This window comes from Atta colombica, unplaced genomic scaffold, assembly GCF_001594045.1.
Source record: "Atta colombica isolate Treedump-2 unplaced genomic scaffold, Acol1.0 scaffold176, whole genome shotgun sequence".
Classification (NCBI taxonomy): Eukaryota; Metazoa; Arthropoda; class Insecta; order Hymenoptera; family Formicidae; genus Atta; species Atta colombica.
In genome coordinates, this window is record NW_017259267.1 from 289,652 (window position 1) to 307,477 (window position 17,826).

General features: G+C 30.7%; 1 protein-coding gene across 1 annotated transcript in view; it reads left to right on the plus strand.

The window, feature by feature from the left end:
• The first annotated feature begins 2,371 nt into the window (after window positions 1-2,371).
• LOC108686353 (synaptotagmin-10-like) overlaps window positions 2,372-17,826 on the plus strand; it is a 29,577-nt gene continuing 14,122 nt past the window's right edge. The window contains exon 1 of the mRNA XM_018191618.1: window positions 2,372-2,578. Coding sequence (XP_018047107.1) covers window positions 2,488-2,578 — 91 coding nt within the window. The 5' untranslated portion in view covers window positions 2,372-2,487. The remainder of the gene's footprint in view (window positions 2,579-17,826) is intronic.

Consider the following 17,826-nt stretch of genomic DNA (forward strand, 5'->3'; position numbering starts at 1 on the left):
ATGGGATAATCGAGAATAATCTTGATCTAGAATTCGCATTAACAGAAGTGGGATATCAGACAAAAAAAGCAGTCAAGTGAAAATGATAGTTTGCAATATAGTTAAGTGCAATAAGTCTCATGTTGAATATATCCAGCATGTGCGATTTTTTTACGCAAGGTCTCTTATAATTTTGTAGTTGAAACATTAATATATTTATATTACGTTCTATTAAGAACGAAATTTGAGAGAGTTAAATACTGCATACCAGCGTGAACGCAGAAGTGTCGATTTAAAATCATGGGGTAGTTCTCTTTTTTTTTCTGTTATAAAAAAAATACAAAGTCAATAAAATTTTAACGTGCTGATAATAACTTGCGTGTAATCGCAGTTATTAATTTCATTAGATTTTATTGATCAAAGATATTAAATATTTACCACTTTTTTTTAAATTGTTAATAATTTCCTATTGCACAAAACACACACACACACACACACACACACACAATTTAATATTTGCAGAATAAACATTTATTGTATTGTATTATCGACAATAACAATAATGTAATTTACATGTTAGGCGGATTTTAATATGATTCAAAATATTGAAAATCCGCTATTTAAATATATTCTTACAAGAATAAATATTTTCATATGAATGCATATTTGTATTAAATTAATTAGAATTTGTACAATATTTTCTTTTTTTTTATTAGCACGTACGCCACATGTTTAATAAATATTAATGAATATTACATTATTTAATATATATTTGATTATTATATTTGACTTATATACACACGTTGCATAATATAACATAAATATGAATATTTACAAGTTTAATGCATACTCAAACGCAACACGTTAAGATTCCAATCTTTTTCATCGAAAAAAATCATCAATTCGAGCATAACTCTTCGAGAAATTCTAAAGTGCTGTAAACATGTCGCCGTGTAAGCGCATACAACGTGAAATATCTATGAATGCGATTCCATTTGTATGTATAGAAGGGTTTGGAAAAGAAGTGAAAAGACTTTAGCTGCAATCACAAGCGGTGCACTCAATAAAGTGGAAGAGAGCCCGATGACGCAAGTGTTGCACACTTGCAAACGAAAGTCCGAAATCGGACGGAGAAGAACATTGGGGTAGATGCTGGATTACTTAAGACAGTGTAGCGTAGATAATAGCAGAGCCGGGATTCAGAGATCACTAGCGCGAGAGCATTACGAAGGATGTGATTTAACGATCGCCTTTTGCGTGCAACGAGGCACACCGTACCAGTCGTGGGAGATTTCAAGGGCAAACACGTGTTGCAAATGTTTCGACGTAGATTTTCGGCGAATATATATGCGTATGGTACGTTCGAGCTTTATGTGCGTAACGACGCTACTCAATTTTACGAGTTTATGAAAAAAAAGAGCTTGGGATCATGGAAAATAGAACGACATATTTTCTGTTTATTCAAAAAATATCAAAACGCAGATGTATTTATTGCAAATGAAGTAAAAAACAGAATAAAGAGAATATTTTTAGAATAGAAAAGTGTGTGAAAAATTTTATAATATACTACTATTCCATTATTATCTTGTTTATAATTTAAATAAATAGATTTATTCTTAATAATTATATATATTTTTATATAATATTTCTCTCTTTCTTTCTCTTTTTCCTTTCTCTTGATTTCTCTGAATTGTTAATTATGCATAAATTAAATTCATTAAATTATCATGCTTTAACAAGAATAATTGCAAGTCAGTGACAATGACAGGACATGACAAAACGTATAAGTTAACGAGCTAAAGTAAAACATAGATGGTGAAAGGAAGGAGAGGAAATTGGAGAAGAAATAGGAGTAAAAGAGAGAAAGGAAGAGCGCGTGATGACGGAATGCAAGAGGGAAGTATTATCCGGCACGAGTCACCAACGGAGACCTTCACCGAGACCGAGGAAGGTCGACATTGCCCTGTGCTATGTGCTGTGTTATGTGCTCGTAGCACCCCTCCCTATGGCAGGCAGGAGCACCCTCGGTAGTATCAACCATCATGAGCAAGAGCAGCAACAGCGGTAGAGATAACAGCAACCCCTGCCGTCCTATCACGCGGCATAAAGAGAATCATCGCCATCACCACCACCACGTTATCATCACTACCACTACAATCTTCTTTCCTGCTTACTGCGCTCACCCTGGCCTAGAGAGATAGCCTTGCTCCTGTGTGACGACTTGACGAGGGTGAGAGAAGCGACCGTGGCAACGGGGGATGCACGAGGGTCAAGAAGGATGAAGTGCGGGGTTCGGTGAAGGGGGATGGACGCAGGCGCAAACGCAGACGCAATAAGCGAACGAAACGGCGCCGAGCATTCCGGCAACGCCAGACAACGCGGCACAATCGAGACGAGATAATCTATCTCTCTTTCTCTCTCTTTCTCTCTCTCTCTCATTGTGGAACGGAGCTTTAAAATATCCCTGTGACCATTCACCTACACAGTCAGTCCGATCGTGTACCGAAGATGGGAGTTGTGAAGACGGCGTCGGAGAGCATCCTCGAGGAGACCGTGATGCCGAGCGAGGAAGCGAATTACTCGCAGCAGGGTTACGCCGGTAAGGGAGCGGATTTCTTTTTCCTAGTTTTACTGGATTACGCGAGGTCGTAGTCGGCCTGAATCCGACGGAGCGCAAGGCGAGCGCACCCCATGTAATAGGGTGTCGCGATCAAGGTCACCTTGTTCGCTCGCTCCTTCGTTCGGTTTCAGACCGGCTTCAGCACAGGAATTCGTATTACTCACAACACCGTAGCTTTAAAGGCGATGTGGCGAGCCACCCACCCGAGACCGACTGCTAACAGGTGTTTGGAGATACAGATATACCGCCTGCGGTGTTCTCGTGCACCAATACCGTTGAGGAAATCCGATCTTAGTCGTTGTAACGTTAGATTATCGAGCACCGACTTAAAGTCACAATTTATGGGACTCTAGGGAATGCTAACAATATTGTTTGATGACAAATTGTTCGGTCATTCCATCGATTGATTGACTAATTAACAGGTATCGAATTAGTTCATGTCTTAAGCTAATTTAAACTAAGATATAGACAAAAATATTATTTAAACATTAAATTGATAGAGAGATTAAAATTTGATATTGGATCGTACATTAAAGGTTAACTACTGCATCGTTTTCTGATAGATTAAAATGCATACCAACTAAATCATACGCGTATATACTGAACTAGAACTTTGTCTCAAAATTAAAACGATATGTGAATGATGTTCTATCTTATACGTTAATATTGGCGCGACTAATGTGCTAATGTCGTGACTTGAGTGTGGTTGCGCATGCATGCTTTCAGTACGAAAAAGCAAGGCTTTAACACTATTTATACTTGTAAGAATCGATAAGTGCGATAAAGTTTTACAAAGAACAAAGCGACTTTGCTTCTACATTCCCCCGCTTTGTGACAGTATTGGCGGAAATTAACAGGTGGGATAAATATATTGTCTGTCGATCATTCGCGTAGGGAAATATCTGATCCAGATCTATTTTCAATACGGATATTACATTGTATTGATTAAAACCGGGTTACAGTAAACTGACCCAATTTCTGGTCGGTAGGCGCAAGAGTTTCGAATCGATTAGGCCGCGGCAATTAAAGTTACGTAGAACATTTGCAAGCTAATTGACCACATTACATTTTCTTAATTTTCAAGTTTACTTTCATATGTGATCCGAAAATAATTTACATTTATCTCACGATTCTCCGTTTATTTTTACGGCCGAATTATTCATAAAATCGCTCGACTCCGACACAAAGATTTTCATATTTTCATATTTTTTTCATATCATAATAAAGTTAAAATAAAAGGCAAGGCAGTGTTGTGTTAATGTATCTTTGTATAAAAAAATATTCTATATTAAACACAGGTATTATATTAAACAGGTAAATTGTATTTTACTACATGGACTTTTAATTCATATATTGTTTATTTTACAAAAATAACACACTTTGAGAATACATCATACGGCGATAAAATACACAAAATAATTGTGGAATTTTTATCCTTGGCCTCATAACTGCTAAGTGGTTCAATAGAGACTTACGATCTTTCGTGATGTAGTTTCCAGAAGAAACTACATTTAGATATGCGCTTCCGTAAAAAGCCATAAAGAAAATTGATAAGATACTGAAAAATGTATAGTTTCGCATAGTACTTGATGTACTATCCGTTATCACAATAACGATATTAATATATTATCTGCATAATAAAGTTGCACAGAGCGTATAATTTAATTTGTAACGTCAATTAATTAACATAACTTTACATAACTTTACAAAAACGAAATAAATTTTTGTAAACAAAACAAACAATTTTTATGAATTTGTTTTTAATACTAAATTACTATCTTGCTTTTGTTATAAAAAAACATACATTATCACGAACTATTTTCATTAACGCTGTAAATCAAATCTGCTGTCTTTTAATCTTTCATCTGTTCGATAAATAGCCATATTATGATCTAGAAAGGCATACATTAAACTATGGGTAGAGTTAGGTAAGTCAATGTTTACCAGCCCGACTCCAAATTTAACAGACCGAAAATTAGACACGTTCCGAGAGTCGAGAAAATAATTGCAAAGTATTATACAGGAGGATCGTCTATTGCCAGTTAACGCAATATTTCCTTATTGTCGTTATTATGTCATTTTAATATATCTCAGATTGTAAAAAATGTGATAATCAAAAATTACATTTAAAAAATGATGATAATTTTTTCCGTTGGTTGGCTTTATAAAACGACCGATTTAGCATTCTGTATTTGTAACAACTTTTGAAGTGATTACAGTTGTGTAAGCTTTCCATAGACACAATCTATCTAATCAAGGACTGTAAACTCGTTGAAATCCTTTCCAAGAAATTGAACGTGCACGGATTCTAAACATTTATAGCAAAGATTTTTCTTTGTTATATACATAAGCTCTTCTTACATATATCTATTTCTCAATGAAAGTTAATCCGATTTACTCTTTATTTCCTTTTAATGCAATTGATGCGTGTGTAAAATGCGATTTCGTATCTAAGAGATAAATCCCTCGCATCGAACGGTCAGCTTGAAACTTCTGCGTGTTGCACAACAGAATACTATAAGCGCTTGAATCCAAAATCAAATGTAGGGATATAGAATATTTACATAGAATATTACATAAAATTTACATATATTTAACGTAATGATGAGAAAGTTATGAAAAATTACAATATTTTTTTTAATACTGAATATGTGATCTAATTTAAAAAAAAATACGTAGTAAGAGAGAAGAGATTATTTAAGTACGTCATGTTATATTTAGTTCACATTGCACGTGTCTAAAGACAAAGTCACGTATGGATGAATATCGGCATTATTGGGTTAAAAAAATAATGTTCATAAAAAAAATCGTCACAGTTAAGTTAACATAGTTATTATGCATGATGAGTTGATATTGAATATCAAAGAATATTTATATTGAACATCTTTTATTTAGGTATGTAGGAATTCGTAATCTAAAATAAGATACATTAAAAGACCAAATGTATTATTAATAAGGAATAAAAATTAACCCTTGGAACTCACTTAATTATAAATATCTTCGTCAAAAATATTAAATAATTAAAATTTTATAATGTTACATCTGCAAATTTAGATTGTTCTCATTAGAATTACTTAGCACTTACTTAATTTTTATGTCATTTTGATTTCTCAAACTTAATTAGTATCTTTTAATTATCATTTTAATTAAATAGGTCTTCCCCAGTAACTAGATTACAGATTTTAACATCATCTCCGGAGAGTTAATAATTGGTGGGATATGATGAATATATTGAAATGCAATTGGATTTTTGTCTTTAATTCGTTATGTTAAGTATCCAGATTAGTAAGAATTTACTATCTACTTTAAGCTATCTACGCAAGTTTCGCTTCCGATTTCGTCGATAGTTTGTTCAGTAGAAACCAATTCCTCCTTTTCAGAATCATCTTTTGAGTATGAAAAATTTGATGATTTCTGTTCGAGTATCGACGTCGCATCTTCTTCTCTAATCGCATTTACTTTTCTGTCCGCGTCTTGCATTCGTCTTTTTCTTATTTTGTCCATGATGAATAATTCATCCTGCTTTTTGAGGAATTGTGTTACGTCCAATCCTTCCCTTGGAAGGACATTTTGTTGTCGGCTGATAGCATCCAAGAGCATGCTCATTGTTTCCGTGTAATCCGGATCGAACATCCTTCCCTCAGGATTCTTTTTGAATAAATACTCGGCCTGAAACGAGAATATATTCGAATATATTCGGAATATATTCCTCAATGTAATATTTTACCCGTGAGTTTAGATGTCGAATATAATAACGATAAAATATTTTGATATATGCAAAATTCATAATAAATCTGATAAATTAATTAAACTTGCAAATAAAATGCAGTATAAAGTGTCAATTAATTATAAAGCAAAATATTGCGGGAAGCGTTTTATTACAAATGGAAATGACTTAAAAGCATTTCAACTTACACAATTCTCTTTTCAATTAAAATGCGTATACGGAACTTTTTCTGACTGTTGCAGTTTTTATATAATTAACCCGGCAGTGATCCTGCATTCTTCACCCGTATGCGAGAATACGCAAATCTATTTAGAAACAGGTCGTGTGTCATCTACAACCGATATTACGACCCACTTTCCCTCTCAATGTCATTCGTTCTATTACGCTTGGATTTTTGCATCAGAATTCTTCTCGCGATTCTACGTACAACCTACGCGTCGATTTACCTTCACCGTTTCAATTCTGCGCATTATCGTGAGAGCTTTGCCGTTGTTTTATTTCTAACTGCAACAATGATTGACATAACAATGCGAGTATCATTAATGCTGCTACATAGTTTTGCCGTAAACAATACCTAATGCGAGATCGTTCGACAATAAACGGAAATGGAGAATCTTGATCGACATTTATGAAATGTGAAAGTTATAGGATATTACGCGGAAGACCATTACTTATTATTAAGTTTGTTTATTATATTTGTTGTTTATTATAGGAATGCGTTAAACTACGTCAATTCCATTATTTTCTATTATTATACCAAATTGATAATTTACGAATTTAGTAATTAATAGCGATAGAAATTTAATGATGTTCCTTTTGCATTGTGTTTTAAACAACTAATGAATCTACCTGAATATTAACACCAGCATGAGGTTTGCCGCGCTGTTAATAAATTAGTTACTGCTGCGGTAAGCGTCATCTCTATATTTTACATCAGCATGAATATCTACGTAACGCCAATACAATACAATCAATACGCCCTTGTATGTATCACACAATGCTCTCTTTCTTCTCTCTCTTTAACAAATGAAAATATAAGTCTAATGTATCGTATATAATATTACGTATAAGAGATAATTTTAAAATGTTTTTAAAAATTAAAAAATGTTTTCACTCAAAAATGTTTTCAGCAAATTTAATAATTTAATAATTTCTTTCTGCGTTATGTTTTGAATTACTAATGATTATATCTGAATATTAATATCGTTTGCATGAGATTTGTTTATATATATTTTTATATATATTATATATACTGTTAATAAATTAATTATTGTTACAAGAGGATCTTTTTATATTTTATTTAATGCAGAGAATGAATGCAGAGAATTTAAAAAAGACTATTAACAATTAGCTATTAATCAATATTCCTTTTATATTATATTAAATAAAGGTATATTAGTTTGTTTTTTGTTTTAAAACAACATGCCATTTTCCTTTATTGATTTTCTTTAATATATTACTGTTAATAAATTAATTACTGTTACAAAAAAGGTCTTTCTATATTTTATTAATTAATAAAAAATTATTCATAAAAAAGATTATTAGCAATTAACTATTAACCAGTGTTATTTCCATATTATATTAAATAAAGATATTAATCTATTTTTTAATACAATATGCATTGATTTTCTTTAATATATTTTCTCTCTCCAGTAATATTCACATACAATTTAATGTTTTTTATTCAATTTTCTCCCATACATCGATATTGCGAAATATTTTTTAATAGATATATCTGCTGTTACATCGTTATGATAGCGAAAGGCTTAAATTTAAATTTTATAGAGATTCGTTAATTGAAAATTGAAACATTACAACGTAAAACGGCTTTTATTGTGTAATTTTTCAAAATTCTTTATTTTCTTACAAAAAGAACTGTCGAAAGTAATCGAAAGTATAAATAATTTGACCAAGTATTTGCTCTATTTTAAAACTCATTATTTCTCGCCAAAATTATCGAGACGACAATGATGCAATTTGTGAAAGCATAACATCTTGTTACATCGCTCATTTTATTTATAGCAGTGTAAATATTATATTACGTTGCATTCATAATTTTAACATAGTCATGACGTCACATTTCGCACATTCCCCATCATTATTAATTTTCCTCTGTAACTTGGTCCGCGCAACCGGCAGCACGCTCTTATGCAAGAATATCTAAAGATACTGGCTTATTGTTGCGTTATCGTGTTCTATTACCTTACAATCTCGTATTCGCTTGTGTCTCGATATTTCCCAAACAACGTTAGAATCTTGTTTTGTTTGCACACAGTCCGCATAGAAATGATCACATTATCTATACGTCTAAGAGAGTGTTTTATCATATTGCGCAGTGACACAGGTAATAATGAGAGTATATGAAAATTTAGTTAAGACTACACAAGTCCAATGTAATATTTAGAATAGAAAACAATACATCTATATGTATGATCTCAATAGTCACGGTTTTTTTTTTCGTAATTATACACGAAATGGTAACTGAAAGTACTTAATAAATCGATTTCGAATATATGAAGAGAATACGATTAAATCTTTGTAAATCGAATTTGTGATAGTTCACAAGGCAAAACAAAATTCACAATACAAAACTTTACTAAAAATACTAAAGACTGTCAAAAAAGTTTATAATAAATATAAGTTACTACAATACAGATTGTGACAACCCTTTGTGACAACGTGAAAAAAATACTGGTATATCAAAATTTCACCAGACGATGATTCACCAGATTTAGAAATCGGTATCTAAATAAGTGAGGTAATATAATGAAATTTTTATCAGATAGCCAATATATTTTTCTCCATCTAATTCGCAGCTTGTGATGGAAAATATATAGTCGCAATATTCTTAAAATTTGAAATTTTTGTGCACTCAGAGAAAGATATAATAATGACAATTATAAAGGTGACAACTGCACAAGTTAAATTATGCATAGCTGAGTAAACTAATGCGCATAATTAAATAAACTGTGTAATAGTTGCAACAATTATGAAATAATTTATTTAGCTATGTACATTAATTCTGCATTAATTCTACACATAATACTTATCACTTTCATAGTTACTACCATTACGTCTTTTCTCTGAGTGTGATGAAGAAGATAGATCTCCCCAGCGTCTTCATAAACCATACCAACCATAAGAAGGATATAAAAGACTTTTGGAAGCTCAGATCAATAGATGAATGGAAGAAATTCTATTTTTCTTATTACTAAAAGAGATAATAAAAGAGATTACAGAATGATATATTCGTAAATGTTCCTCAATAAACAATAATTTCGAATTGCTTTATCCATTTTATCCCTACATTATTCCTTGGCTTTCTGAAACTGCATTTATATGAAATGATTATCTTTTAAATAATGAATTCTGAAGATTGGACATATTGCTACAATATCATACTAATTTCTATACTAATTTCGAATCATTGGAAAAAACGTTGAATGCGAATTTATTTTATCGACATTGTATCTCCCTCTATCCTATCTTCTTTCCGTCTCTTCTTTTTTTCTCCTCATATCTTTTCTTATTCTTGCTATGACTTTTATCTATCCGTTTATGAAACTATCTATAGATGAGAATAATGAGAACTTTCTATTACAAATTTTTAATGAAAAAAAATCACTGTCTAAAAGAAAACATTATAATGAATTGAAAGTAGACAAGAACTTTCTCCTATGTAGGCAATTTTAAGATTGAAGGAAATAGAAAATTGGAAAAATGAAGATCTAGGTGATGAGATTCGTCATTCGCAAAAAGGTTGTAAAGCGGATTACAGTGTTCGCGTCGACAAAATTTATCTCAGCAATATCAAGAATATGCCGTATATTTATTTTTTAGTTAAATAATTGCAATCTATAAATATTTATATATACGTTTATATAAAAAATTGATTAAAATATTTTATTTAAAAATATTTTATTTATTAAAAAGTTGAAATATATGTAAAATTAAGTGAATACACAAAATATATTTAAAAAAACGAAATTTGTCTAACACTGAATTTGCGATAATTCAGATTGCGTTTGTATGATTTTTGAAGAGATCGATCGTGAATAATAAAATGAATTAAGACGATTACTGAAGCTGATAGTGAAAAAAATTGCTTATGCCCTTTGCGTTTCCCCGTAATAGCGGACCGATCAAAACCGACGAAGCTCGAAATCACGAAATTATAGATAGAAGGTCTCGATATAGTCGACAGAGAGCTAAGAGAACGGTCATGCTCTTATTCCCCTCGTAGTTCGATGCTCCGGAGTGGAACGGCGTCTAATCGCGAGCAACAACCTATCGATTTCCACGAGAACGGGATTTGAAGTGTGAAAGTTGTTCTCGCATTTGCACATGTGAAAATGTTCCTTTCGCGGCGATTGTCGAACTGTGTCGAAAATCTAACGGAATTCTCTGATTTGGCGATTTCTTAGAGTATTCTCACACCGAATAGGTCCCAACGGAATTTTATTCGATAGACATGTTGTGTGCCTAATGCTTTCATTCCACCATTAATTGCAATCGCACATATCTACATGCGCGCACGTCTGTGAGTTATCATTTTTTTATGATTAACCTGTAATTTTTTTATAATTAACCTAGAAACATGTATTTTTGATGCTAAAGAAATATGTAGGTTCTTGGGATACACCAAGTTTATTATTAATTTTAGAGGAAATTTTAAACTATATAAAAAAGTTTTATTATATAAAAAATTGCAACGCTAGATAAATATAGTACAATAATTAATCTACATACGTAAAACAAAATAATAAAAAAAAATTGTTGAAACATAAAATTATTTCAATTTATTACGTTATGTAAAAATTAGAAAAGTGTTCCAGGGTTACCAGAATCCATATGTTTTAGTTAATTCGACTAAATGCAAGCATAAATTTTCGTTTGAAACGTCATTTAAATTTACCAATTATTATTTAAAACTTTTAAATGACAAAAGTTATTACAGTAATAGTTTAATCTCAGAGTATCTCTGCTCATTTAAATGAGATATTGTTATATTTATTCAACAAAATTTTATAAATCTTTTAAATATAACGAGATATTTTTTAAATTACTTGTTGAGATTGTGATGGAAAAAAATACACTGCGATGTAATATCCTTAATGGATGTTACATCCTTAATGGATGATGTAGATTTTTAAACTTTCAAAAAAAAAACAACATACATTTGACAATATAAAATCTTTCAATAATTTAAAACATATATAATATTTCGTCAATAAATTTTTTACAATGCCCAAGATCATATAACTTTTTTTCTTTTGAATTTGATTATTTCATCATGAACTGATTATAACAATGTCATAGAATTATTGACATGAAATTCGAGCATATGTTATGAAATGTATTATCTTGTTTTGCAATAATTATTGATGTACATTTGTGTAAAAAAGCTTATCTTTTAATTCTTGTATTCTCGGACGGTTAATAACTTTTCGTCCGAGGGATAATCAAACGTCTTGTCGTTTTTTCGGATATGCCAAATGAACTGTGAATTTAACTGAATTAAAAATGGGTCATGACGTAATTTTATTTCAGAGTTTCTTCAGTACAACGAGCTAAATTCATTTAAACTGATGGATTTAGTCCGTCGGAACGCAGCGATACTATAATTTATTTCTCATAGCACATTGTGCGAGTTTGGCAAGTTAATTTTATTGTATTTCTATGCGACGTTTTTCGCTTTTACTTTACGTAATTTCAAATTATTATCTCAATTACCAACAAACCAGTAATTGGCGACACTTATGAAACGAGTGTACGAGTAGTTACATCGTTTTTCGTAATTGAATACAGTACGGTATTTCTGTAGTAATAATAGAATCAGGAACGTTGATAAAAGATAACAAACGATGATATATACTAACGAGAAAGTCTATTGGATCCTCTGGTCGTAACTTTGCCACTTCTATCAAAGCTTCTGTCAGCGTTGGAAAAACATACTCCATCAGATATTGGCGTAACGGCTCTGCCAAAATACAAAGTCTCTCCTCCTCCTCTAATTTTAACTTCTCCATCAGGTCTGTCTGTAAAAGACAATACTTTATTGATCACGCGATTTATATTACTGGATTACATGGCATATGCTGCTGAGAGTCAAAGAAATTTGAATCCAAATGAATTCATTTTATCCTTTCTCCTGGAGCTGACAGTGGAATCTATTAGATTCATTTAGTTATAAATCTTTGTCAAAAATATTGAATTTAATCTTCTTTATGTTAAATCTGCAAATTTGGATTATTATTATTGAATTAATTATTACTTAATACTTATTCTTGTTTATATGCCATTTTGATATCTTGAAATTAATTTAAGCCTTTTAATCATTTCTTATATTAATTTTACAGCTCTAGTATTAATTACAGATTTTGGCGATTTTACAAAAGAAGGTTAATTTAGAGGACACACATCTTGCAATTTTCATTTTACATAAAATAATCATGAGTAGGAGAAAGATTTGAACTATATAATAAATATGTCATAAGATGAGTATTTTACAATGGGTATTTTACTAACACAAGAAAAGAAATCTTGTTAAAATCTAGATAATTTAATATTTGTGTTATATGACATTTTAGAAATTTGTTCTCGATTCTTGTATTTGCTCTGAATAATTATCGTTGTATAATTATAATTTTACAAAGAGTCATCTTATGATGACCGCCAACCGTGATCGATACGCATTTGCATTTGCCGCTAGTTTGAATCGCTAATGTATAAACTACAAATATAAACTTCGTATGCAAAAAAATCCCATAAACTTCAAACGCGACTAATCTAGTCGCGTAATTTTGCCAGATACACAGATTGCAAAAAATAGATTAATATTGCAAGCGAGTACTTCAACTCATCCGATTCATTTAATCTTTATATCCGCTTACAAACTACTAATTCGCCTTCAAAAATGATTTTCAGATTTGAAAATTTTATACTGATTTGCAAAACAATATAATATGCAAACATCTATAGCGGAAATATGGGAAATGTTGGCCTAGTAGAAATATTCATCGTTATACAGGCATCACCAGGATCAATAGCGTGGCGTTCATGGTTGACGGTACGATTTCATTGAAAGAAAAGCCGAATATCTGCTTTCAGAATCATACCCAGTTAAGCAGAAACTTACTAATTCATGCTGAACTATGTTGGATAGATTAAAACTCGCTTATGACAAACATACATTGCAATAGTATAAAAAAAGAAATAAGAAAATTATCATATATTCACTTTATAAATTATATTATACTAGTTATTGCAAATATGAATTTATTTTCATTGAATCAAATATATTATATCAGTTTATACTTTAAACAACTAAAGGACCGTTTGGCAATTTTAATAATTAAAATGGCTTATATAAATAATTTATGTACATCGGCAAATCTGATATTAAAATATTAATATCAATTTTGTGAATTAATTTATTGTCTGTACCGTACTAATTCAATAATTTCTTGAACATATGAACATTAATAGAAAATGAGAAATGAATAAATTAAAATATATTTAATTACATATAGTTTTAAAATTTAATTTTTCTATGTATGTATTGAAAGTATTTACAAACCCATTCCATTTCACGCTGTCTTTTAAGTTCCAAAATTTCTCGCTCTTTTTGCAATTCTTCTTCCATTTTAGCAGCTTGTGTTTCTGCTTCAACACGTTTCCATTTAATTTCCATTTCCTCAGCTGTTGGTCCTAGATGGAAAAAAAATATTTCAACGTTGTAACTTCTAATATTATCTAAGAAATAAAATTATGGAAGAACAAACATAATAAGTTAATAATAATAGATTCCAAAGTAATAAATAAATTTTATAAGATCCTTTTAATTGCAAAAGCTTTTTTCATTATCGTAATATTGAATCAAATAAAAAGTAACTTTCATATTATTTTATTAATTCGTACAAGAACGTACAATATCTTTGGTTAACACTAATTGAACTGTTATTTCTTTTTTGTAGATCGCAGATATTATTACGAACAAAGAAAAAACGAATTAAGATTGTCCAGTGGCGAAAGAGTCGACCTTTAGCTAACGAGAAATACAAGCATATTAAAAATTAAGGCCGCTGAAATGATTACTTGATATTTTGAAGAAAATTTTCATCTCGTGATTCAACAGCTTCATTAAAGAATAAGTCCTCTTTAATAAATTTCATTTTGAACAATAGGAGATGTTATCCCGTGACATTTATCTTTTCGTCAGTTTAGACATGACTAGGAATAATGGACGTATGGTAGCAGAATATGCGCAATAATATTGGAAACGGATAAAAGATGTTGATGCGCGAATTACAAAGTATGGAAAAAATTGATATGATGTATAATCGAGAGAGAGAATATGAATTATCGCGCACCGTAATTTCTGGGTTTTCCTAATTTTTCCAGGCACTGATAAATCGTTGGAAACATATCCGGGCAAGTGTCAGTTTCCACAGAGATGATAAGTGGATGGATTTCTATTTCGTCGAATAATTGTAATGGCGTGTTATCGTCCGTATTTCTCTCCCTAGAATATCAAATGTATGCACACATAACTTTTGTAACAAATAAACTTACACATTTTACGATCACTAAGTTTTTTTTACACAAACTGCATTTGCATAATTTTATCTGTTTGTTTGCACAACGTAAAAAAAAATTATGTAAATCACAGTAATGATTAATTTATTTTATTATTTAAATTATTACTTAAATACAGTTATTATTTAAATACAGTTTGCAGAAAAATAGAAGCAAGTTTTTATTAATATATAAAAAACATAAAAAGCATTCAACTGAAAATTCTTTAATCAAATTAAAGTCGCTCGAACGAGTCCTGTTTTAAGTTGTGCCGTAGCGTAAAATAACTAAATTGTCGCGTAATTTTTAACTTATCGTGACGTATTTGATTTTTTTCACTTATTATATTTTTTGTGAATGTAATCGATCTTTATGCATTTTTCAATCCCATTTGCGCGAGATTGGAAGTTAACTTCAATATCGATTTCTTTGTCAAAGCTATCATGATATGAATAAACTGCAGTTTTCTTTTTATGAATGTAGACACTTTTAAGTCATAGATATTTCTTTTCTATCTCGCATACATTAATATCTACCTGTATTCTCTCATGCGTCGTAGCATGTGTTCCTCCGTATAATGTGTGTTTTGTATTTCCCTTTCTGGACGATTTATGATTCGTTCCTTTAAAAACTCGTCACTCGCTTCTAGAACGATGATCAATTCCGGTAGAATTGCCGTATTAACATTTCTGATTTCAACATTGTCATCCATTTTTACTTTGATTTCTTCTAAATCGTCTTTGCTGATCAAAAATAAATTCCTGGCGTGTTCAAGGGTCTTCGGGTGTCCATCCATCACGTAACCTTGATTCAAGCAGTCCTTCGAATTCAACCGATGTAGGAACAACCTTTAATGTTAATTGATATTTCTATTATCATCCTTTTAACAATACAAAATCGTTAGTTAATATAATAATATTAATTAAATTATTTGTTTTAAAAGATAAATTTTAAATCTTATTAAAATTAATATTTTAAATATACAACTACAAAATTTAACAGATTTAATTTTAACCTGCATTTAATCTTCTGGAGCTGACAGGTCTATTGAATCTATTGAATCATTCAATTAAATATAATTGAGTACTATACAATAATTTTTAATTTGTAGATATAATAAAGAATGTATGTTACAAAGTGTGAATTAGTTATTAAAGTAAACTTAGTATTCACACATATACACATTATTTTTTATATGAATTATGTTATTTTGAAATTAATGAATACGTTTCAATTAACATAAGTTAAATGAATTTCATAGACTCAACATCGGTAACAGATTTTGATGTCAACTCCGAAGGAGTAAATGTACCGTTTCTAGGTAAACAATTTAAATATTATTTCCGACTTAAGTATTTTCTTGCAATATGTTACATCTATGTTACAAAGTTGGCGAAGCGTGGTTTGTAATCTACGATATATAATGAAATTTATTCTACAATGTTGGATAGATATTTACGTCAAAACTTTGATGTGTATATTGTGTAACTTATCTGACAAGGGAATACGTAACGTCAAAAAAGTATATAACGTTTTATGCTCTAACTGTATCTAGCTACTCCATTAGTTCCAGAAAGTGGAAAAAACGTACAAGAATGCATGTTCATTTATTACAAATTCGCACGTTTTTTTATTATATATGCATTGTCGACGCATCGATTTGAATGGAACGTAACACAGGAGCACGTAAATGAATTCGCTTTTTATGCAATTAGCGTTTTCGGAGGAAGCCATTCTAACTTTAACGTGAACTGGACCATTGCATCATTATGCCATTAATTAGATAACGTTTCGGCGTTAACGTGATTACAGCACCACAACGCAGGAAACGAAGCTGATTAACGATGTAAATTTTCTAAATACGAGCTTGTGAAGCTAAGCTCAAATAAACGTTGCTGAAAGCATAGCAGAATTTATAGAATTAGCACATTATAATATTTAATCACTTATTTAAGATGGTATCATCGAGACGGCCTTTATTCACTGTCATGTTGATCTTGATCTCATACAATTCTTTTTTCAATCTTGCTAGGTTGACCTTTCTTTTATTGTCTATTTCTTCTTGAGTTTTTTTATTCTCGTCGTTTCCTGCGCTTTCTGTATCCTTCAAGTCATCTTGTCGTTTTATATCTGCTTCCACAGCTTCAATTTCGTTGACCTTAGAATCATGATTGCTAATTGTTATATACAGAATGCGTATTGATAACAATTGGTCTTTTCGCGAATAAATACACGCTCACCAATTTTTGGATTGTATCAAAGATCAATGTTTGCACATAAATATAATGTATTCCATAATAATCTGCGAGATATCGAGCAACCCGTGTTTTCCCAGATGCTGGCGGACCAAGAACGATTATTTTCACTGGGTGTAGATTTCGTGCTGTTTTATATTCATTTATGACTATGTCTACAACGTCTATAAATGGCATCTCAAAATACCAGTGTATTTGGTCAATAATATACACGGGATCGATGTTTAAATCCACTGTCATTTGGTCATATATCTGCTGTGACACTTCTGGCAACAAAAGAGCTTCTTTTTTCGATACGTATTTTACATTACCGGTAGTTAAGCCTTGACTGATTTTCTGTTTACAAACATATTAGATAAAAATGCTTTATGTATCGAAATACATTTATTTTTAATTTTCTCATTTTGTTTTGCAATATTTTAAAAATTTATTTTACTTTTAAAAGCCTTCTTTTCACTTTATATTAGAAGTTACAACCTGACTGACTTTCTATTTACAATCACATTAATCGGAAATTAAAAATACTTTATGTGTAGCAATACATTTAATTTTTAATTCCTTATTTTTGTAATTTCTTGAAAATTCTTAATATTTTACTTTTAAAAAGATATAAAAAAGTAAAAATACATAATTATCTTATATATAATCTATAATATATAATTTATTTA